General features: G+C 34.1%; 2 protein-coding genes and 1 long non-coding RNA gene across 3 annotated transcripts in view; all 3 read right to left on the bottom strand.

Moving 5' to 3' along the window:
- The window catches only part of LOC127964167 (LIM/homeobox protein LMX-1.2-like), a 55,169-nt gene extending 53,868 nt beyond the window's left edge, over window positions 1-1,301 (bottom strand). Inside the window, exons 1-2 of the mRNA XM_052564319.1 lie at window positions 1,156-1,301; window positions 510-679 (exon numbers count right to left, since the gene is read on the bottom strand). Coding sequence (XP_052420279.1) covers window positions 510-585 — 76 coding nt within the window. The 5' untranslated portion in view covers window positions 586-679; window positions 1,156-1,301. The remainder of the gene's footprint in view (window positions 1-509; window positions 680-1,155) is intronic.
- Window positions 1,302-15,273: 13,972 nt separating this feature from the next.
- On the bottom strand, window positions 15,274-19,971 carry LOC127963543 (uncharacterized). Its single transcript, XR_008154859.1, has 2 exons — window positions 19,111-19,971; window positions 15,274-15,825 (listed from the first exon to the last, which is right to left on the bottom strand). It is a non-coding gene; the product is annotated as an uncharacterized LOC127963543 (long non-coding RNA).
- A 2,577-nt stretch (window positions 19,972-22,548) lies between these two features.
- The window catches only part of mvb12bb (multivesicular body subunit 12Bb), a 68,478-nt gene continuing 66,818 nt past the window's right edge, over window positions 22,549-24,208 (bottom strand). Inside the window, exon 13 of the mRNA XM_052564320.1 lies at window positions 22,549-22,833. Within this exon, the coding sequence (XP_052420280.1) occupies window positions 22,777-22,833 (57 nt within the window). The 3' untranslated portion in view covers window positions 22,549-22,776. The remainder of the gene's footprint in view (window positions 22,834-24,208) is intronic.

Raw genomic sequence — 24,208 nt, forward strand, 5'->3', positions numbered from 1 at the left:
TTATATAGGCTATATTCTTTGATCTTTTCAAGTATGTATTTGCCTGAATGCATGATAGACTATGTAAAATATTTTTCACATAGGCTAGTAAAAAAAAAAAAAACAAAAAAAAAAACAAGTGGCCTAATGCGTTCATAGTCACAGAACAACATTTTTGACAATATGCGATTTGCTTATTAATGAACAACTGCTTCTGTAAATTTTACGAAAATAGGCTAAAAAACGGCAAATGCGTTATGTCAACAAAACAGCAACAAAGTATTAAAAATGTTAATTTTATAGTAGTAGTAATAGCAGTATAAATATACTTTTATTGTGTTAATGATACAGTGCTATTACGATGAATACACGAACGTGTAGTTTGTATTAATCTGTGGCAGTGCTCGCAATTACGCGATGCTGTTTCTTTTGTAACTAATCACAATAATCTTCAATTTGTATCATGCCTATTGTAATGTAAAATGTTACTGTTATTGTTGTTGATGTAAATAGATGGTGTCACTTCAAACCTTGAAGCGCATGTTTCTCCGAGGCCCTCTCCTCCCATGCAGAGGCTGCTGGCTTTGATATCAGGTAGCGGAGCATCACGCCTGGCCCGTCCGCATGCTTTGTGCTTTTGTGTCCATTATGAAGCCTCGAACCTTCTGACCCTCGTCTACGATGCACCTGGAGATCAGGGCTGATAACCACAGACAGAGTCCGATGAAATAAAAAGCAAACCCTTGAGCAGTCCTCTGGCACAGATGGAGTAGTAATATACTACCGATTACACAGAAAAAAATAAATAAAATCGAGCTAATGAGTTAAATGTCCCAGATTTTATTTAGTTAGCCGCTTTGTTTGGATCTATTCTCATCAAAAAAAAAAAAAACTATAAACCAATAAAAAGAGGACGCACCTGAACAAATGAAATGATGCAAAAGATAAGCGATGAATCTTTTAAACAATATTAAAATGTCTAGCTTCTTTGTAATTGTAGGCTATTATTCTGTTACCTAGGCAATTTACTCAAGAGAGTATTCCAGTAAATCCATCCATTAGAGATTTCGTCTTTTTAAAAACAAGGAAGGAATTATCGCTGAACTGTTTAAATGACAAATACATTTTGCACAGCATAATTTATAGCAGTATTGTTAAGGAAATATTTTTGCTTACCGTTTTGATCATGATGGAAAACAATAAATCAGCTGTATTTATTACAGCTTCATGCTTCACAAATGTTTGACACAGGCTAACAATAGCCATGACTACCAATGATATACACTGACTACCGATTGAGAGCAACTGTTAGGATCCCAGTGCTGGATATTTAGGTTGTGAACCACAAATGGTTGCGCCTTTCATCTTCAGGTCTTTATTAATTGCACGTGTCCACAGTTGTTGCTAAGATTAACTACACTCAAGTCAAGTCCTTGTTCTCTTCCTTTATTTATTTGGAAAACTCAATCTCAAAGTATAAAAAGCCCCTGTTAAAATGCTTAAAATTCGTCAAAATAAGAAAAGATAATGTGCAATATTTATTTAGCTCATTGCATGTTAGCTTATAATGATATTTGGCCACTCAAACGTCAGTTTTTAATATAACTAATACTTGCCTTCAGTGCCTCAAGTCATATACTCAAGCATGAGAGTTAGCACGCTCTTTTCCAAGCATCATGTAGCTACACTGAGAGAGAGGAATGCACGCGCTTAACTCCTCGCTTTATTCGGAATTCGTCACGCTCCCCTGTTACCGCCTAACTCCCGGGATTCCGTACTACCTCCGAGCCTTTTAGGAGACTTCAAGCATTCGCCAAGTGAGATACCTATGAAGACCCTTTCATTATCAAATAACCCCCACCAGCCCAACACCTTCAAAAATAAATATCTTCAGCTGACACTCAGAAAACCATAGGCCACGGCGGCCAGTTCATTACGGTCCCATAAACGGTTTATTCTCGGTCGAACTCTATTTTTAGTAGGCTACTCTATTAGCCTATAGACTGCAGCCACATGATGATCAGAATGGCTGCTGATTAAATAATCAGTCGAATACAGGAGATGAGTCAAAGGACGAACTGTGCATTTCGGTAACAAGGATAAATTGTGGGCATAGATGGAGAAAAATATATTATTATTAGCCTATTATTATTATCATTACTGTTATTTACTGTAACAACAATATAGTTTTATTCATTAGTACGGAGGTGAAACGTTCAGTAAAACTTAAATTAGATAATAATGCAAATATATAAAACGATAACAAATATAAGTTATAGAGTCTAGCCTAATTTTCATTGTTATTATTTTTTTATTAATATTTATATTATTATTTATTTGTTATATTTAATATGTTGGTTAATCAATCAATTGCTAAAAACATGTTAAAAACTAATTTTAAATCTAGCCTATTTCTGAAAATATATTTAAAAGGTGGAAGATTCCATTGTTTGATATGGAGCGGGTCGCCTGTCACGATTGCCGCCATATTGAGTTCACATGATAATTTTTATTTAACATATATTAACGAACATTTCCCGGTTTAGAATACAATCATTTGCTATTTCTGAGCTATCGAAGGAAATTCTCAAAATTCTCAAAATGTTTACTTTGCTCATGTTGCATCCTTATAGACAGGTCTAATTCAGACCACACAAAAAATAGCGAGGGTCTCTTTAATAAACAAAATCAATCAATCAATCGATAAATAAATAATCAATGGATCATTTACCTTAATTGAGGTTCATTGAAAAAATATATATAATTGAATTTAATAAAAAAAAAAAAATCAATAAATAAAATAACAATTAAAGGAAGTTGTTGTAATCAATTTATTTTAGCTATAGGCATACATTTAAATAACTTTAGTTGACTAACTTTCAACATATTTTTATTTTATTTATTTTAATTATTAAATGTAGCCAAATTGTTTGCAATCACTTACCTTAGAAACAAAATGGGAATTTTTATTTTATTCTTATTTTTATTTTTTTATTTTTATTTTTTTCCAGTGTTCACTAAACATCCTTAATAGTGAAACTGGAGCCCACGGGGTCATGCTGATGCCTAAACAGGATTTGTGCGAGGCTCCCCCTTGCGTTTCAATTATGATCTGCAAAAAAACGACTATAGACCTATAATGACAGACAGATCGCTTTAGGTACATGTTGAAAATAATAATAATAATAGTTTGCTATTTAAAAAATGTAGACAATCGTAAAATTAATGAATATGTTTAATAATCAAATTCTCTTGCATCACTGGTTTAAATTAGTTTTGTCTGTTGAAAAAGAAGCTTAGTTTAAACTAGCCCCCCACCCCACGCGCGCGCGCGCACACACACACAGAAGGGATGTGCTATGAAGAAAGTAATTGCTACAGAGAGGAATGAACTGTGTCTAAGGCCGTCAGCAATATGCTGGTGGCGTGACTTGTGTGTTTCTGGGACTTGGCCTTTTGTTTGGAACTCTGGTTTACGAAGTGTTTCATAAAGACGGATCTCATTGGACAGGCATGAAAGGCAATCAGGGCGAACGCCTTACATGTTTAGAGTCCCTTAAAAGTCGTTTTACTTCCGTCACTGGTGGCGCAAAGGCCCAAATGTTGTGCCCACAAAAGTTGAAAGGGTTTTAGTGAACGCACGATATGGGTTCTGAACTCTGCTCTCTGAAGAATTTCGACAACGAGGGCCAAAAGCAAGAAACGCAAATAGATGTGATTTATGTAATGTTGCTCGAGAAAGTCTCTTTAATTGTTTTTTTTTTTTTTTTTCAGACACCCCCTCCCTCTTTCTAAATGGTGCGCCTGAGCGGCAGGTGTGTGGCACGTGCACCACAGTGAGTGAGTGAGAGAGAGGGTGAAAAAGCCAATCTAAACTCAATAAAGGTTTGCAAGCTTTGCTACACTATTTTAGTTAAACAACTCGGATAATTCGAACGCAAGGTAAGAACAACACAACACGCATCAAGAGGACTTAAACTGCTGGTTTATAAAGAAACCAATGGGGGAAATTAAAAGAAAAAGAAAATAAACATTACTAGCCTATTGTAAATTCCATAATATAAGACTGAAACGTGTGCAAAGACAATAAAACTTATAAAAAAATTATTTAGACTCAAATATACGTTTTTTTTTTTTATAATTTATTTTATTTATTTTTTTAAAGCGAGTTTGCATGAAAAATGTACACACGAAAATTAATAGCTGGAATGTATCAATATTTGATTCCTGTATTCGGTCGAGTTTTTTTTTTTTTTAATATAAGCTTTATCAGGTTTTTTTTTTTAAAAGGGTGAACGTATAGCTTATAAGGCTATCAACCTAAACAAACACGTACTATCTAAATGAAGGATTGAAATAAATAAATGAACAAACAAACAAATAGCCTAAGTAAATACATTTTATCTCATCGAGCGAAAATATACTATTGAAAGGAATGGTGTTTTGTTTAGTTTTTTTTTATTTAAACAAAAATCCATAAAAGAATAAACAATTCTGTATAAAATTGCCAAATGATTTCGTTTCCCGAGGGGGCATTCCGTTGAAGTGGAATGCGAAATATTAAATTTTTTTACATTGTTAAATTTGCCCAGCCTTGATATATCAGTATTAATCAAAGAGCGCTTTACATTAAATTCCATATGGTTATAATGTAAACTAAAATTAAAGCAGCGATAACAATATAATACAATTATGACATAGCAACAACAGCAATAATAATAATAAAGTTTACTCAGTATACAAGCAATGTGCATAAAACTAGTGTATCATAACTGAGTAAATAAAGTCTGAAGTGTAGTATGGAATGTGTTCAGGCTCTATATGTCATCACGGACTGTCTGAGACGCGGCGCGAGGAGATGCGCTCTGAGCGTCACTGACATCTAACGATGCGTATGCGTCTGCGTATACGTCATCGCAATTGATTTCTACACATATTTACATATATACTGATTTAGATTGTTATAATATCAATTGAAGAAAATGAGCAAAATGCCTTCAAAGGGTTTTTCACAAAAATATAGCTACCTTTCTAAAGGCTAGGTCTTGGACAGCGCCAGCCTTCTGTACTTGCGTAATGTAAATAACAACAATAATAATAATATTACAAAACAAAAAAATTCGTTAAATATAAATTTTACGAAACCTTTGTTGTGAAACAGTCAACAACTTGTGCTACACAAGAAACGAGATACAGTTGTAGCCTATAACCGTGTTAATTTTTTGCTGAAAGTTGCTATGATGTTCTAAAATTATATATATATATATATATATATATATATATATATATATATATATATATATATATATATATATATATATAGGCCTATATATTAAAAACACAAGAACGAAGTAAAAGATACATGTGAGATGTTAATCTACACATAATATCTTGTATTTGGCAGCGGGTAAATCTTGGAGCTGTTTGGAGCATATACTGGTTAATCCTTCACTTATCTGAACAAATCCTGAAAAAGAAAGCAAACCCTGCTAATGGCAGTGAGAAGCAGACACAGACAGTAAATTGTACGTGGCAGTGAACTTTCAAGTTTGGATCCACTTTGATCTTTTAATTAGTTTTTGCTATAATGAACCATTGCACTTTTCAGAGACTTGAAAACAAGAGTTATTTTCACTCGTTTGAAAATATGCATTACAAACGCAACTGATAAATAATTAAATAAGAATTGAAAATCAAAGAAGAATTACTAGTTATTTAACTGGTAGCTTATTATGGTGTAGCATTTAATAAAAAAAAAAGTTTGACTTTGCAAAGTTTTTTTCAGAAAATGTCGTTAATCTCCAGCCACATAAATTCTTGCAAAAAAAAAAAAAAAAATGTTGTATGCTAACAATAAAAACTTTTAATATTAACAAACAATTGCAGTATAGATTATGCATTGTTGAACATGAAATGTAGCCTACTAGTTTATTTGTTTTTAGTTGTCATGTTCATTAAATTTTGACCAATATAGTTTTATATACTTAACATTTTGAATTTATATTACCAACTAAACTGCTTTAAACATAGAGTTACATTGATAAACGATGTATTAAACGATAGTTGATAATTCTTTAGCACCGAATGCAGCTCAGTACAATTTGCCCTGGATGGACTTGTCTCAGTTCTCAGTGTTATTTAGAGGGTCAATATCGCCCTCCAGTGGCCGATCTACTTTTAGCTTCTGTATGGTGAAACGAACATTTTTACCAATCACTGCACTAAACGTTTACTCTACTGTTAGCTGTAATTACCTTCGATGTGGTCTTCGTCGGTTTAAGTTCCCACATGAAAAAAAAAAATAATAATAATACTATAGTAATTTATAGTAAATACTAAAGTGTTTTGAACCATACTGTACAACATTACTTTAATTAATTTGTTGTGGCAATTCTATAGTTGCTTCTTTTCTAAAACAACTATGGTAAAATAAGCAAATTACTTACCCAATACTGAACTAAGTTTTTACAACTATAGGGTATATTATCCTACAATACACTACAGTTTACTGTAGTAAAAACTTAAGTATACTACAGTATTTATTACAATTTATCACTTCACTATAGTTAATACTAAAGTATGCTGTATTATTCATTAAAAAGTGTTGTAAATACTATAATATATACAGTATAATACACTATACTACAGTATGGTTAAAAACACTATAGTATTTACTATAATTACTATAATATACAGTGTGTGTGTGTATATATATATATATATATATATATATATATATATATATATATATATATATATATATATGTGTGTGTGTGTGTGTGTGTGTGTGTGTGTGTGTGTGTGTGTGGGTGGGTTTGCATAGTTTTTAATACATATACCATTAGTATGCACTATGATCTAATACTGCGCACAAAAAGCAAACATAGAGTCTATTAAATAAATAAATAAATAAATAAATCACATTAGACTGTAATGTTTGACTCATATTCCTTGTTTTAAACATGAAACAACTTCACATTTTGGTAATGTGTCTATTCAGACAAGGTCTAAGCAAGAGTTAATTTCAGCTACATTAAGTTGATTTCTTGAAGTTTAAATAAAGTTATCACATTTCATCAGACAGGAGGGATAATTAATAAAGACAACATAAAAAAATGTAATCATTGGTTACTCAGACTGTTAACTTTGCATTGAAATGCACAAATTCTCTTAAAAATATAATTCTGCAGGTCCCGTATATTTAATCATATATATATATATATATATATATATATATATATATATATATATATATATATATATATATATATATATATATATATATATATATTGAACATGCGGGAACTAACAGAATAAAAAAACAGCTATGACTGAAATAAATAGTTCACTCAATAATGAAAATTTGCTGAAAATGTACTCGCCCTCAGGCCATCTGATGTAAATGAGTTTGTTTCTTCGTCAAAACAGATTTTTAGAAATGTATCATTACATCACTTGCTCAGCAATGGATCCTCTGCAGTGAATGGGTTTGTTTCTTACAAACACGCAGCTTCTCACTCAGCAGACCTTTAATTGATGTACTGGAGTCGTGTGGATTTCTTGTGGATTATTGTGATGTTTGTATCAGCTCTTATTCTGACGGCACCCATTCACTGAAGTGGATCCATCGTTGAGCAAGTGACCAAATCTGTTCTGATGAATAAACAAGCTACATCTTGGAAGGTATGAGTACACTTTCAGCAGATTTTTACTTTTAAGTTGATGAACATTCCATAAGTGCCAAGAAAATCATGTATAAATGACACACTATATACTAGATAAAATAAAAAGTTTTTAAAGTCAAACCAATTGCACTTGTATTAGTAGTAGGCTTTCATCCAGCCTTCTTTTATCAAAGGTCAGGATCTGACGCAGATCAAAGTTAGCTTAAGATGAAACAGACTATTTTAGGTACAGCTAACAAAGACACTGTGTTGAGAGAAAATGTGTTTGATTTCTCCATTGAATCTGGAAAATGTCACCTGCAAATGCGTTTAGTTTTCGAAAAAAAAAAAAAATCCTTTCCATGCTAAAAAGTACTAGCACACGCAGCTAGAACACATCAGCATTTGCATTGCTGTTATGGAAAAGAGTTAAGGCTTTCGTGAGTCCTGTAAATCCTCACAGCAAAACTGAAGGGATGGTAACGTATCCCAAACTAGACGAGATTTACGATGCTTTTCAGCAGATGGTTGTCTTGTTCATTGGGTTCTTCTCCAGACTGATTTATTCATCCCATGGCAAAGCGGGCTCAGTGGCGGCTCCAAGTCTGATTTTAGGATATATGCCATTTACAACATACATCCCCTGTTTCTCTTTTGTGGGAGGAATAACTTCAGTCAGAGCTCTTGAAATGAAATGTGTGTAACCAGTCTTGTGGCCTGAACACTGAGAAGTCCTAAATAGATTTGAGTCGCCACACTGAGGAGAGCTCATGTCTGAAAATTTGTCACAGGTTTGTAATTATGGCGAACCAACAGTGTGCCGTGAAGATTTAAGGAGAAACACAGGGATCAAGGTAATTGCTAATGGGTCACATCACATCAGTGCTTTGATGACTGTCAGGCCTCTGGTCTCTCTCTTATTATTTTCAACCTTGTTATTACTACTCTCTTAAATAATAATAATAATAATAATAGTAATGAGAGTAATATTTGGTGATGCATGTCCATGTACCATGACATTTGTTTTTTCAACATTAAGATTTTAGGTTATAATTTATACCAATTTATAAAGGTGCATTTCATTCTAGTTTTATTACTTTTTGCCAATAGTGATGGTCCTGTTTCCTTGACAAACTCATTTTTTAATAATCTATCTATCGGAGGTGAGACAGTCCTAAGGCCCAGCAGAAAGACCACCTCACTGTAATGAATAATATATATATATATATATATATATATATATATATATATATATATATATATATATATATATATATATATATATATATATATATAACCCCACCTAAATCATGAGACAAATTCACAGGCCATTTCATCATTTGCCATTGCTGTATAATAAATGTAACTCACAGCCCTGCTCTCAATGTCTGTGTGGGTTGCTCCAGATGTTCCTCAGCTGGCTGGATCTGGAGATGAAGATCTGTGGAGCGTCTGTCAAAAGCTAGCATTTCTAATCTATCCAGCACCCCCTCATCTCTATCAACACATTCAGTGCTCCCTGCATGTGCTGACCTGAGGGTCTCCGTGTATCCCACGAGAGCAAAAAATGACTTTCAAAGCACTGAAACCGGTCCAAACACTGATCCTTTCCCCGTGTGTTTAAGATCACGGATAAATAATGACCTGGAGTGGAGCTGTTGATCTCCATTTTATGCTGGAACGCAAAATTTTACAGACAATATACTTGGATTCAACTGAAAAAAAGAAAAGAAATGAATGCTGAGATGAAGAGACCTTTATCAGATATGTGAACATTATTATATGTGAAGATACGTGAACATTAATAATTTTCAATACGTTTTAGTATATGGCCAACATAATATTGATACAGTCAGAAGTGTAAGGGTAGCACTGCAGCTTTGGTTAAAACTCTTCAGATTTGTAGCCGTGTCCTGGACATCATTTACTGGTCCATCTGCTCGGCTATTAGAGCCTGCAGTTTTGAACCCCCTGAATGGTCAGATGTAGTTAGCCGGCTGAAACATGAAGGTGTGAGTGGATTCTGCGCAGGATTTATTGCTGTGGTCTCCCTCATCAAAGGTCAGCATGGAAGATGGGTTACAGGCTAGAACTGAACAGACCTGCGGCATTAGAGCTGTGAAGTTCTCAGTCTTATGTAGTTTCCAGGTGTCTAATTGACTATTCTAAATAGTGCAGCTCTGCCAGATCCAAGACTTTGAGTAACAGAGAATATAAATGATTGTATATAAAAAAGTAATATAATTGAAGAATGACTAGTATTACTAAGTATTACTGAAGTAATATATACAATTATTAGAAAATATTACACAATGTAAATGTTATTTCAACAGCATTTCAAATTAAGAACAATACAAAATTAACAGCACTTAGGATTTAGATGGGGGTGAATTGTAAATTAATTATCTAAAACATTTTAAGCATAATAATAATAATTTCAAATTTAGTTAGAATTTTATATTAAATAAAATACACACACAAACAAAAGTATTTGCCATTTGTCATGATGCAACATTATTAGACGATAATAAATAATACCATTATTTGAATAGTACATTCAAATTTATTGTAATTAATAATAATAATAATTATTATTATTCATTCAGACTTTTAAAATAAATGTTCTAAATTAGTTGATAAATGTTATATATTTACACACACACACACACACACACACACACACACACATATATATATATATATATATATATATATATATATATATATACACATACAACAATGTAAAAATAGAAAATTATTACATAAATCTTTGCCATTAAATATATGATTTAAGCTACAAGGTCTGACCACGGACCTATATATCAATGAACAGGAAGTATGTCAATCCTAATGAAGTCATTAGAGCAACCCATCTGGACACAAGGGACTTGTGTCTTTGCACTTTAATTTACAAACTTTTAGTGGAGTCTAGATGATTCATTTTTATTATAGTTAATTCCGATTTTCTTAACTAAATGAAGTAAATCAAACAAATATGATACATATATGAAACAAAATCTAAAACCAACTGACCAAACATCAAATCACCACAAACACAATAAAGCACAGGTTAAAAAACATCTAAATCAATCCTGTTCTCCCCATGGGTTTACTCAGGGAAAGAGGAGGGAAAACAGCTCTCTGGGGAAGTGTTGGGAGTAACAAGAAAACAAGCTCCCTCTACAAAATCCCTCTCTGTAGTTGTCAGTGTTTTCCCTCTGGACCACTTTTTGAATCATAAACATCTTAACAGGCCCTGCCTCCCGCGGGAGCCCCTGAGAGTTTCCTACAAGCAGGCTCAGGAGCCGTGCTCTTATTGCATCCAGGTGGCCGTGGTAAAAAGTGCTGGCCTGCCATAAATGTCCCATAAAATGCAAGTGGCACCTCCAGAGGTGGATAGGGTCACTGCACCTGTCTGTGGACTGAGACTCGATGTTTCCTCTTCCGACTGCACTCTCACACTCCCTCATGCCTTCACTTTTATCACCTAACATTGGCTATCATTTTTTCATGATTATGATTACTATAATAATTAAAGAATGAGAAGTCCTGTGTTGCTGGCCTCCAAAATAACACTATTTATAGTGAATATCAATAGCATAATGTTTTATATTTATAGCATAATGTTAAACCGTAGCATGTGTCCAGTGGTGAGTGGTCCATGGGGACCAGCATCCTTCTGGTCAGGTTTAATTGGTCTTCATGCCTGGGCATGGGGCCACAACGCTTTGATCTCACTTAAAAGAAGCTAAATGATCTCTGTGTTCAAGCCACTTTGTGGTGTCCTAAAGGAGAGAAAAGAATGAACAAAACCAGCACAAAATGTTTTTTTTTTTCTTTTCTTTAAAGAAATGTAAGAAATTTCCTACGGAAATGGACATTCAAAATTTAAATACTGAGACTAAAATCATTATTAATAAAATTTATAGAAAATAATAAATTTGATAATAATATATTATGATATATTATAAAGTTATTATTTTTATTAGTAGTAGTAGTAGTATTAATGTTTAGCAGTAAAACATTAAATCAACACATGTTGATTATAAATGTGTTGCTTATAATATTAACATTTTATCACTAACAATGATCAATAAATATATTAATAATAATGATGATAACAATATTATTAATTATAATTACTATTAAAGATTTAGTATTAAAACACTAAATCAGCAAACGTGCTTAAACATGTTGATAATAATATTAGTAATATCGAAATGTAATCACAAACAATCAAATGATCGATACATGTATGAATAATAATAATAATAATAATTATTATTATTATTAAAGGTTTAGTATTAAAAACACTAAATCAACAAATTTACTTATTATAAACGTTGATAATATTAGTAATATCAAAATGTTATTATTCACAGTTAAAAGATCAATACATGTATGAATAAATAATCATAATAATAATAATTATTATTAAATGTATAGTATTAAAAACAATAAAATAAACAAATGTGCTTATAAACATTGATTATAATATGAAAAAGAAAGAAAGAAAGAAAGAAAGAAAGAAAGAAAGAAAGAAAGAAAGAAAGAAAGAAAGAAAGAAAGAAAGAAAGGAAATTAAATGAAAATTCAGACAAGACAGAGAGAAAATGATTGGAATGATGAAAAAGAATGGAGAAAACATGAAAGTTAAACTTCCAGACTTAGACAAAGGTAGGATATGGGCTGCTGGTGGGGGTAAGTGTGTGGGACAGGACAGGGGAATGGAGCGAGTAAGAGAGAGAGAGAGAGAGAGATAGAGATCACCTCACGCCCGGGCCCATTGCTCCTCAATTACTCTAATGTGCCTCATATGGCTGAAGTACTCTGACAGAGAGAGGGAAAGAGTTCTTGCACTTGCCTTGCTCTTTGATATCACTCTTTGCTCTGTGCCAGATCCAGACTTGATGGTTTACATCTCCCCCTCGAGTCCAGTTTGAGCTTGTTAAGGGAGAAGTGCAGTGACGACCGCACAGTTCAATCTCCCTCTACGCTTCTCCTAAAACAGCATGATCTCTTAAACTCAACATGATGTCATCAGCACAGAAAAGCATATATAATATGCACCATACAGCATGCTTGTCATAACACTTGTTAAAGTTGATTGGCAAAATAAGAGTGTGTTTGTGTTGAGCAACAAAATGCTCAGTCTGTCAGAGTCCTCATATACCTAACTTGTTTGAGTTTTTCAGTAAAAAAAAAAAAAAAAAAAAAAAAAAACATTAAATACATGTACTGTTTATATGATATGCTTTTTTAAAGCAAAATTAACACTTTAATTGTTCAAGGATACATTCAGTTGATCAAAACTGACAGTAAAGTTAATTATTATTAAATTATTACATTATTAAAAAATTGTTGTGTTTCAAAAATCAGGATATTATAATGATTTCTGAAAGATAAAAGCATTTTAGAATGATTTCTGAATGATTATGTGACACCTAAGACTGTGAATTAAAGGCTGTTTAGTTTTATCATGACAGCAGTAAAATTACATTTTCAAATATTAAAATAGAAAATAGTTCATTTAAATCTTAATAATATTTCATTTTATTGTTTTTAGTCTTTGTGTCTTAATGCAGCTTCGGTGAACAAAATACTTCTTATAAAATTAAAACATTTTTCAGACCCCCAAATTTAGTTTTTTAACATTGTGATCATGTTTGTAATTTAATGGGTTAATTATTCAGTAATTCTGTGAGCTATTAAAGCTCCAGTATGCGATTTTTGTAATTGACCACAAGAGGGCGCATTTCCAACAATAACAAAGGCGAAGCTTGATGACGCAATGAAGCAGGTGACGATAGGAGATGTTGTTTTTAATGCTTTTTCACCATAGCAATGTATCTAAATTGGAAAAACGAATCATGATCACGGATGAGGTAATTTATTCGTTTTTGTATTACCTGTATATCTGATCGTATTATTTTATGTCATCATAATTAATGAACAGCAAGGAACGTGAAATGTTATACTATATGTAACCCTTCTCTCCCGGGTCCTCTCTGAAGCTCCTCGCACTCGCTCCGAGCAGCGGTGACCCTTGACCCCGAACCGGCGACTAAGAGAACTGTATCCAAGTCCACAGTCGTGAGGGCGGAGGAGAGAGCCGTGGCCGACTCTGCAGCAGAAGCATTGTTACAGTCTATCTCGGTTTCGTAAGGAGATGCCTGTTGTTATTGCTGCCAGGACTCTGTCTGATTATTTGTCTCGTCTTGTTCAGATCCTTGAAGTCCCTACCAGTCCTGTCTTGTCCCCAGAGATCCCGAGCCATCCGCAGTTAGCGCGGTTCCAGACCCAGTTTCTGTCTCCACTGATGTTGTCATGTGTCCAATTGATGTTGTCATGTGTCCAGTTGATGTCGAGTGTCCTGTTGATGTTGTTCCGTGTCCAGTAGATGTTATCCAGTGCCCTGTGATTTCTCCTGTCATGTCCCCTGATGTTGTCATTTGTCCTGAGACCACTCCCCACCCTAGACCACCCAGACCTGCCCGGACCCCTCGTCGTCAGCCTTCGTCCCGTCCTCCTAAGACTCCTGAACCACCCACCCACCCTGGAATTCCCCCCTTGAACTTTGTTGTCCCGCCTCCTCCCCTTCCTTGCTTGTTTTTTATTATTTGTCACCCTAACCCTGTCGTAGTGTATTCATGTTTGCCTTTGATATTTGTCATGTCTTGTTGGTTTTTGTCTCTGTCCCAGTCAGTCATGTCCCTCGTTTGATGTCTGGAAGCCGCTCCTTAAGGGAGGGGTTCTGTCATGATTCTGCCTTCATGTCCTGACTTTCCTCTAGTCTTGAGGCAGGATCATGACAGAACCGTGTTTTGTGTACAAGCACATGGCCTTGCCTTTGGGCCATGTGCTTGTGTTGCCTCATTCCCTTGACCCGCCCCCCTTATTATCCTAGTTGTCGTGATTGCCTTACCTGTGCCACCTGTCGTGTCTTGATTAGTTCTATTTATTTCCCCTAGTGTGCTCTGTCATTTGTCGGTTCATTGTTCCGCATTGTGATATGCGTTTCTACATGTTCCTGTGAAATATTGTTACTCGGTGTTGCTCTTGGAAGAAGACGTTGTGAGACCCGTTATTGTTTATTTGTAGTTAGTGTTCTTGTGTTTCGAGTCTTTGTTTATCGTGTCTACCCTGTCTTGTTATTTAGTATCTGCCCTAGTCATTGTTTTCCCCCTCGTGGGTTTTGTTTTCCCCTTTTTGTGTAAATAGATCCTGTGTTTAGTACATCCTGTCTGCACTTGAGTTCCTCCTTACCCCTCCATATGACACATTCAGTTTGAATTCACAGTGTTGCGATTACGACATATCTTCAATTTAAAATATTGCCAAATTACGTATACAAATCATTCACATGCAATGGTGTCATAGAATAAATGTACCTTTCAGATTAATCTTTTTTTTTTTTTTTACTGGGATTCTACTTTGTCCTTCAATTCTTATTCAATTATCCATCCAAAACACAATCTAAAATAGATATTTGATTAATATTTAAAATACAATTTGAACATAACAATAGATCAATAGTATTGAGGTCATCTGAATAAAATATACATAAAATATGGATAGCATGTTTCAATTCTCCCTTTCAAATAAAAATTTACTGCTTCTTCACGGCAAATCACATCAGGAAAAAGTAGTTTATTTCCAAGACTTTTGGGATACCAGACATAATGTTTGACTCATGTAAACTGTCTTACAGTGCATTGTTTTCATTAAACATAAATTTACACGCTTCCAAGTTATTGAACAAACTCGGGATACTCTATGAGAACAAAACTATCATTTCCACAAGCGTTTGTCATCTCATTGCAGGACTAATAATGTCTAATGCACAATGCAGTGCAGTGCATGAGCAGTTCAGCCTGGGTTTCAAAATCATTATATGTAGGTCTCAGACACTCTGTCAATCCAAATGCATGAAAAACCTATCACGGGATTCCAGCTTATTCTCATGGACAAGTTCCCATTTATTCGCGTATGTCTTACTTTCTGTGTGAGTGTCTGTGAAAAGAGAAGAGAGACTAACAAGGTTGTGTCCACGTGCCCAGCGATGGATGGCTCCCTTTGCTCTTCTCTACATTGGAAGCAGATGACTATATCAGCGAACTGTCCATTCATGCACACCGAGTCATGGTCTGACAAACCTCTCATCTCTTTCTCCCTCCATCTCCTATAAAATAGAGAATAATACAAGAAACAGAAACCAATTTCTCATCCTGAATGTGCATTGCTCATTGATCAACTCGAAACACTTGAAAAAGAGTTTGTTTTCTAATTATAAGTATTTGATGAATAGACTCGCTGAGAATGGTTTCCCTTCATATTTCATGCCAAACCATTCCTTTCAAACACACATGGATTAAAAACACTAAAGGCTCTGACCAATCATTTTCATTTTACAGTGCGGTATCAGGATATTATTATTTTCCCAATCATAAAGCCATTGCACGGCTGAAAGTAAAACCATGTGAGGTGGTTGTTTGAAGAGGCAGTGATGCTGTGAGTGGGAGTTGTGGTTCAGAGAGAGACCTAATTTTTAGCTCCATTTGGAGGTGAGGGTCCATGGTGAAGTGATCAGAAGTTTAGAAAGGGCCCCTGATAACTCACAAGAGGCCAAATAATGGAAATATGGATTTTCCTGTAATAAGAGCATACAATTTGACAGTATACTCTCAGAAAAAAATGGAACAAAACTGTCACTGGGGCAGAACACTATAGGACTAATATTTACATAATTATATGCATGCACAGTATGCATTTTAATTCTATGTTTCATTTAGGGGTAAATAAGGTACATATATGTACCTTTTAGTATTTGTACCTTAAAGGGGTCATATGATTTCCATTTTCTTTTGTCTCTGGAGTGTTACAAGCTCTTGGTGCATTAAGAAGATCTGTAATGTTGCAAAGACTAAAGTCTCAAATCCTAAAAGATATTCTTTATCAAAATTAAGACTCTGCCACGCCCCCCTTAAAACAGTTCTAACACGGCCCCACATGTCTATGTCACTTTATGGAAATATTTGCATAATGCCACCCAAATGTTCACACAAATAAAGGAGTGGTTTCAGTAACCGCAGTTAGTGTTGAAGCAGCCGTGTCAGGGAGTGCAAACACATATGAGTGTCATTACTGTTACTGACTGTCACACCACTCTGCTCCCCTTTCAGGCTTTAACTGATGGTAAAACTAAGGACATTATTAACTGTCCTTATATTTAATTTGAAAGCTGAAGCTCGTGATTATGTAAAGGGGAGTTGGTGTTCAGCCAATCACAATGAACTGGGTCAGTTGGCCAATCAGAGCAGACTGCGCTTGTCAGATGGACGGACTTCGTAGGAAATGACAGAGAGGTGGGGCATAGTTGACCTACAATAATGTACAGTATTTGAAAAAGTGTTTTTTTTTTTTTTTTTACATTAAAGCATGTCAACATATATTCTGCTACACCAAAAATATATATATCTTTAAAAAAAACATAATATATAACCCCTTTAAGGTATCAGCGAAAGCTTCTTTTGTTATTTATTTATTTAATTTTTTTGTAAAAAAAATGTAAGAAAAATAAAAAAAAATTCTATCATTGAGATATTTATGATACATTAAGTTATGACCACCCATTACTTATCATTATTATTACTCTGCAACAGTGAAAAACACTGACACATAGCCAGTCAAACATAATAGAGAAAATGTGAGGTTCTTAAAGGTAAAATAGCAAATATAGCTAAATTAATTCTGCAAGTCAGAGAGAAGGTAGAAAACTGATCATGATACATTAAGGGGGGGGGGGGTGAAATGCTAGTTTTCACTCAGTATCCTGTTAATATTGAGTACCTATAGAGTAATACTGCATCCTTCATAACTCCAAAAAGTCTTTAGTTCTATTATATTCATAAGAGAAAGATAGTCTGTACCGACTTTTCCCAGAAAAACACGATCGGCTGGAGGCGTGACGTGTGGGCGGAGCTAAAGAATCACGAGCGCCAGTAGGCTTTTGCGTTGAGAGCGTTTGGAAGCTGTGACATTACCGTGAGGACAAAACCAACCAAAACAAACCATGGCTAACAGTCAGATTCAGCTTATATTTATGATCCAGAGGCTGAAATTTAACAAGAGCACCATCAGCAACGACGTCTCTATGTGGTATGTACTGAAACTGTATATATTTGCTTAGCGGTTTTGGAAAATGACTAAGTTCCACTTTATGTCGTCTTTTTTTTTTTTTTTAAGCTGTACATGTGGAAAGTGCAGTTTGATGACAACATCGCATGTTTACTTGATGTGCTTACGCGCTGATAGCTAAGTTAACAACACAGAGATATTTGAAGCAGTTTTACTCACCGCCTGCGGTTCCAACACACGATCGTGACCCTTTTTCGTTGGGACTGCATTATCCTTAAGAAATAAACGATACGCAAATCCGGCGTCAAACTGGGCCTTGTTTGTAAAACAAGCATCTTCGAAATGCAGGGAACAAACAAAAACACTTGCACAACTCCGTCGATGCTCTGTAAAAATAAACTCCATCCACTGGTCCCTTAATGCTGGGTTTTTTTTTTTTGGTAATCTGTGCAGGGTTGTCTTGCCCTGGCAACCAAAAACACACTTCTTTTGTGACATTTCGCGACGCTCTCGCTCTGATCAGTGAACGTCTGTTGTGCTCTCTCTGCTCTGCTATACGTGAGCGCGCACTCTTCCGGCAGACTTGCCTTAGGACCCATATAAGGAAATTCCGCTCCCTCTAACGTCACACAGAGCCATACTCGGAAAAAACTTTCCGAAACTTGTGACAAACCAGAAGGAGTATTTTTGGAACCAAAATACTCCTTCAAACGTACAACTTAATTTTTGAAACTTTGTCCATGTTTAGCATGGGAATCCAACTCTTTAACAGTGTCAAAAACTCAGTATGCATGAAATAGCATTTCACCCCCCCCCCCTTTAAGTTACACTGTTTTTGTTATAAACAACAACAATCTTAACAATAATAATTTATACTATCTATAATACTAATTTACAAAAATACTAATTTATCTATCTAAAGTTCTGGCATGAAACTCTAGACGGTGCTGTCCTAAGGAGTCCGCAACAACAGGTTGACATGCAGGCAAGGTCAAAAAACACTTTCATTGTCTTATAATAAGCATTTATTTTTACCTTACTTGCTCAACAACTCCCAAATGATTCGCTCAACGATTCATTTTTCCAAACCCCTCCTTTGTGTGATGCTAATTTGTGGTGATTTGTCCGACTGGTTAACTTACATTTCATCATGCCTTTAATCCCTGATAAAGCAGCATCTGTGAAGCATTGCTGCTTTGTGTACAGCTGTTACTGGGAAAACAGCTAGCTATTTTTTACAGCTCCAAAAGCAACACGTAGTGGCAAAGAATGAATTTATATTTTCATTTAGGCCAAGACTACGTTCATGTGAACTTCCCTAAGCACTTACCTTAGCCGCCATATTAAAGTGCATTCCACTTTGTCAAGTGGACGAGGGAAGTTTACATGGACATCGCTACCCTCGGCACCTTGATTTTGACAGGGGGAGCGAGTTGGCTTCATATGCAAACTTCAGGCCGCTCTGTGAACACAATGCATCACTATTATGATGTCATCGCAGATCGCATTTAATTTATTCCCACCTCAAACAACTCTATACTATATAATTTTTTTTTTCGTTTTTTTTTTTACATTTATAACAGCCCAAGCATATTTACATATTTACATACATATAGAATGCTGCACCAAACAAATTCTGAAGGGGAAACATGTAAACAATAAACCAACTCAATAGTGGATTCTAGAAATTTGTCAGTATTTGTCAATTATTCAGAATCTGGAATGCATTAAAATAATAATTTTCCCATCAACTGGTCAACATGCACAACACTACTGTATGCTGCTTGAAAGACCCATGTGCCGCTCTGATGTAAACAAGCATACATGAGAAGCACATGGGGGAACACGCGATGAATAAAAGCACATTCACTCTCTGACAGCAGATGGCGCTAAACTGCAGAAAATGTAGCCCTTACCCTGGATATCCCATAAATAAAGCAGCTGCTACTTTCTAAAACATATTTAAATAATTTTAAATAGCCATTCAGATTTTGTGGATTCAATATGTTGTTCATCACAGCGGCAAATACTTAAATATTTAGACTAAATAGGCTATTTTCATTTTAATCTAGACTACATGCTCTAGTTATTGTTTGAAAGTGTTTTGATTATTTATTGTTCGTTCACACTTTAAATTAGGGCTTCATTAGTTAACATAAACTCAATGAAATATTATTCTGAACATTCATAAATTTTTATTTTTATTATTATTATTATTATTATTATTATTATTATTTAATAACACGTTGTTAAAATCGAAAGTTGCAGCTGTGTTATTTAACGAGCTGATATGAAATAAAACTTGTATTTTTTTTTTTACTGTAGCAAAAAATTTAGCTATTGCTTATTGTGAATGTTAATGGTTAACTAATGAGGTCTTATTGTAAAGTGATACTGATTGGCCTTTATAGTTCTTTTGCACTTTAATCCGTCTAAAACTTTTAACTTTATATATTTCTCTATATTGCTATATATATATATATATTTATTTATTTATTATTATTTTATTTTTTTTGTAATAAGAAAAAGTATTATGTATACTGTATTATGAGCAATTTTGTTGAAATAGATTTCAATACCATGATAATGCCGTATACCATGATAAAACATTAGCAAATGATTGCAACAGGAAAATTTTACACTGGCATATCCATAAATTTTCTTAATGATCAAGGGTTTAGGACGTTTTAATTCAGCCCATTCCAAGGGTTCCGCCAGAAGTGGGCACTCATGCAGCGTAATCAATGAAGTACATCTGAGTAAACCGGATGAAGTTAGCAAGTGAAGGGAATACAAAGTGAACTGGAACACAACCCCTTTTTTCAAGTTTTCCCGGGTCTGTGCCCACAACAATTGAGTGGGCAATATGCTTATGTTTCATGTTGACGTCAACTGCATGAAAGGTAATAAAAAAAAAAAAATCCATAATAGGGGTACTTTAACATTGTCATGTACATTATCATACAGATCGCTCTGAGAGTTGTCATGACACACACACACATATATATATGTATGTATGTAGGGGAGCCTTTGAGTCAAAATACACTGATGATATTTACTTCACATGCTTTGGTTGGTGGATTAACTGGAGAAAATAAATGCTCTACCTGTTCAAAAGAGTGTGAAGTGGGTTGATGGGAATGACAGCCTTGAGATCATCCTGTCCCAGCGTTCATGATGTCTAAACGGGCCAGTGAGATAGAACCTGTGCTCTGGTGCAGCACCTGTTTGTCTCCTTTCTGAAATCATCCACACACTAGTGACTCTGACACCCACACACTCTAGAAAGCCCTATTAGCTTGTCTAGGGGGGCAAAAATGACATGAACAAAAAAAGCAAAAATCTATCTGTGGTCACAAATAAGAAAAAAATCATCCAGGAGAGCAAAAAGCCATTAAACCTTTCATGCATGATTTATTTAAAACATTATCTAGATTTTTTAATGATTCTTTTTATTACTTTAATATGATGCTAAAATGTAAATCCATTTTCATTTTTACAAAATTCGGTTTTATTAAAAAAAATATTTAAATGTCTATGTGTGTGAACACCATGCAACAAAGGCGTAAAATGGGACATAAAGCCACAGTTGACAATATGGAATATTTTTTTTTTTTTTTTTTTTTTTATGGGACGTTATGCTATTAATATCAGCTCAGTTATTAAAAACGATGATATTACAATATAATAACAATAAAACACATATTGTAGGAACAATAACAGTAGTTACATACATGTAGAAACCTATTGACAATATAGGCAAATCATGGAAAACATTCACTGCTGATTGTAACAAGTTATATTTTCATCAATGCAAATTTGACTCCATATATATGTGTAAACTTGCCATTAAATGCTATAATATGTAATTTTAAATAATTATTGATGTTTATATATTTGTTAAATGTCTGTTTATTACAATTTAAGACAATTCATAACATCTAACTAGTAGGTTACAGAAATCAGACTTTATGCAATCTCATTCCTCTGTTGCATGATGTCCAGATACGTGGACAGTTGGTTTTTGGTAAATAAAAACTACATTATACTCTAAGTTTTAGTTTATAAAATACTAACATATTCATCATACATACTAATATGTATGGAATCAATGAAGTTTGATGGGCTGTAATGTTGTGCAAAGGGAAGTTTCTAAAAAAAATGAATTGTGCCAATAGTTACCAGAGATCAGACTGAAAACATGATGAAAGATCATTAAACTGGGGCTAGTTTTAAAACTTTTTACTGAACATTTATGAGAATAGGGTGCTAAAAATAATAATAATAATAATAATAAAAACTCACCCACATGTAGTTTTAATTTAAGCCCTTCTTTACATGCAGTCATTTAGCAGACACTTTTATCCAAACGGACTTACAAATAAAAACAAATAAAAAAATAAAAAACAAGTAGATAGAAAAGAACCAGTACAGAGAGTGCTATTGTTAGAGGGTCATATTTTTTTAAAATAATGAACAAAAAACAAAGACAGAATAGAAATAGAATAGAGATTTATTTTATGGGAAATTCAAAAAATCATTAAAAAAAACAAAAAACAAAAAAACAAAAAACAAAACGAAAATAAACTTTTCTCAAGCTAAATAAAATTATATTCAATAACAATTCATATTAATGTATATTTTGAGTTTTGTTACTGTCCTTTAAATGTCAAACTTAAACAATTTAAGTAAAATTATAGCCTATTGTAAACATTTCAACCCATTTCAGCTGAAACAAGATAATCAACAAGAAAATGCAAGCGAGCGGTTTTTATCCACTTGAGTTTTATCCATGTGATCATGTGAAGTCTTTATATGGCACAAGGATGGAGGGAAGTTTTCTGAAAAGAAAAAAATCCCAAGAAGACCAGGAAGAAGAAAGATATAGTGTGTTCATACCCTGATCTTTGGATTCTCAGTTAGATTTGTTAGTTATTCTCACTACACTGTTTGATTGCTTATACCAGTGTTAATAGTGAATCTCTACTCTCTAAAGTCACTGAGTCCATGTGAAGGCAGCAGCGCTGTGTTCAGTGTTGAAACAATAGTTGTACTGCAAAACAAACAGAAAAAAAAAAGAATGATGACTTTGGTAATTCAACTGTAAACAATGGTGACAATGATTAACAATGATAATGATTTTCATATATATATATATATATATATATATATATATATATATATATATATATATATATATATATATATATAATTATTATTTCTGTATTTGCCCAGTAAATGCTGCTAAATGGCGCCCCCGTGTGTACATCTCCAGATACACAGCCATTAAATCGCAAGGTAAATTCAAACATGAATTAACTGCTTTCCACAATACACAAATCTCATGACTGCTCCCTTATTTAAGCTTACAACTAACCTAATAAAATTTGAACATCTAGAGGACCTGAAATAAGGTCTAAATACTTTGCAGGAAGAAGTCACTGATAAGTTTTAACATGAGATAACTACAAACATAGACAAATCACGAAGATCATATGCTCTCTCAGTTTACTGAATCACTGACCCCTGCTTCTATCAGCTACATTCTGAATAATACTAAATAATAATTACAGCAAAAATAAAAAATAAAAAAATAAATTAAATAATAATAATAATAATAATAATAATAATTGGATAACTTGGAATTATATTCAATAAAAGTACATTACAAAACTGCATTTTCTCTTTAAACAAAAATAATAAAATAAAACGATGAAATGAAGGGTTAATGGATTTAATGTGTTTAAATGAATTTGACATATATACAGACATACATGCATGCACACATATGCAAAAATAAATAAAAGAACAAAAATCTTGCTTTTAACATCTTGAAGCTTTATAAAACGCCTGTTTAAGATGTTATGCAGATTCACAGCACTAGGTGATGCTGGAGGATCACACAACAACCTTGTTCTTCCTTTCAGAAATCTCTCTCTCGCCCCTTCATCTACCTGCAGCAGAACTGCAAGTTCCACCAACATGTCACATGTCACACGCCGCTTAGTTATAATAAAAAGTCACACACAGCACCTGACTAAGTAATAAATAAACAAGTATGTGTGTGTGTGTGCGCGCACATGTGTAAATGATGGATGGGAAGGAATGGGCTGTTATCACAGAGTGCATGTATCACTGCCTGCTATTTTTACACAGGCCCGTGACAGGACAGTGATGTGCGGAACATGGGCGGCAGCCTCCGAGATGAGCAGATCTTCATTTCCTGTTCCTGCTCAGAGCAGGTGAAAATATGTGACATGTTGTCTTCATTAATTCCCCCTTCATTTGAATATCTACCCGTCTGCTCTCTGGGTGTCCTCTCAGAGTCTCCTTCTCCCTCACATGACCAAACACAAACACACACACACACACACACACACATCCTTTAGAAATACATATGACTGGTCTTGTCTGGTTTAAAGTGTCAC

The sequence above is a fragment of the Carassius gibelio genome, chromosome B8 (genome assembly GCF_023724105.1).
Source record: "Carassius gibelio isolate Cgi1373 ecotype wild population from Czech Republic chromosome B8, carGib1.2-hapl.c, whole genome shotgun sequence".
NCBI lineage: Eukaryota > Metazoa > Chordata > Actinopteri > Cypriniformes > Cyprinidae > Carassius > Carassius gibelio.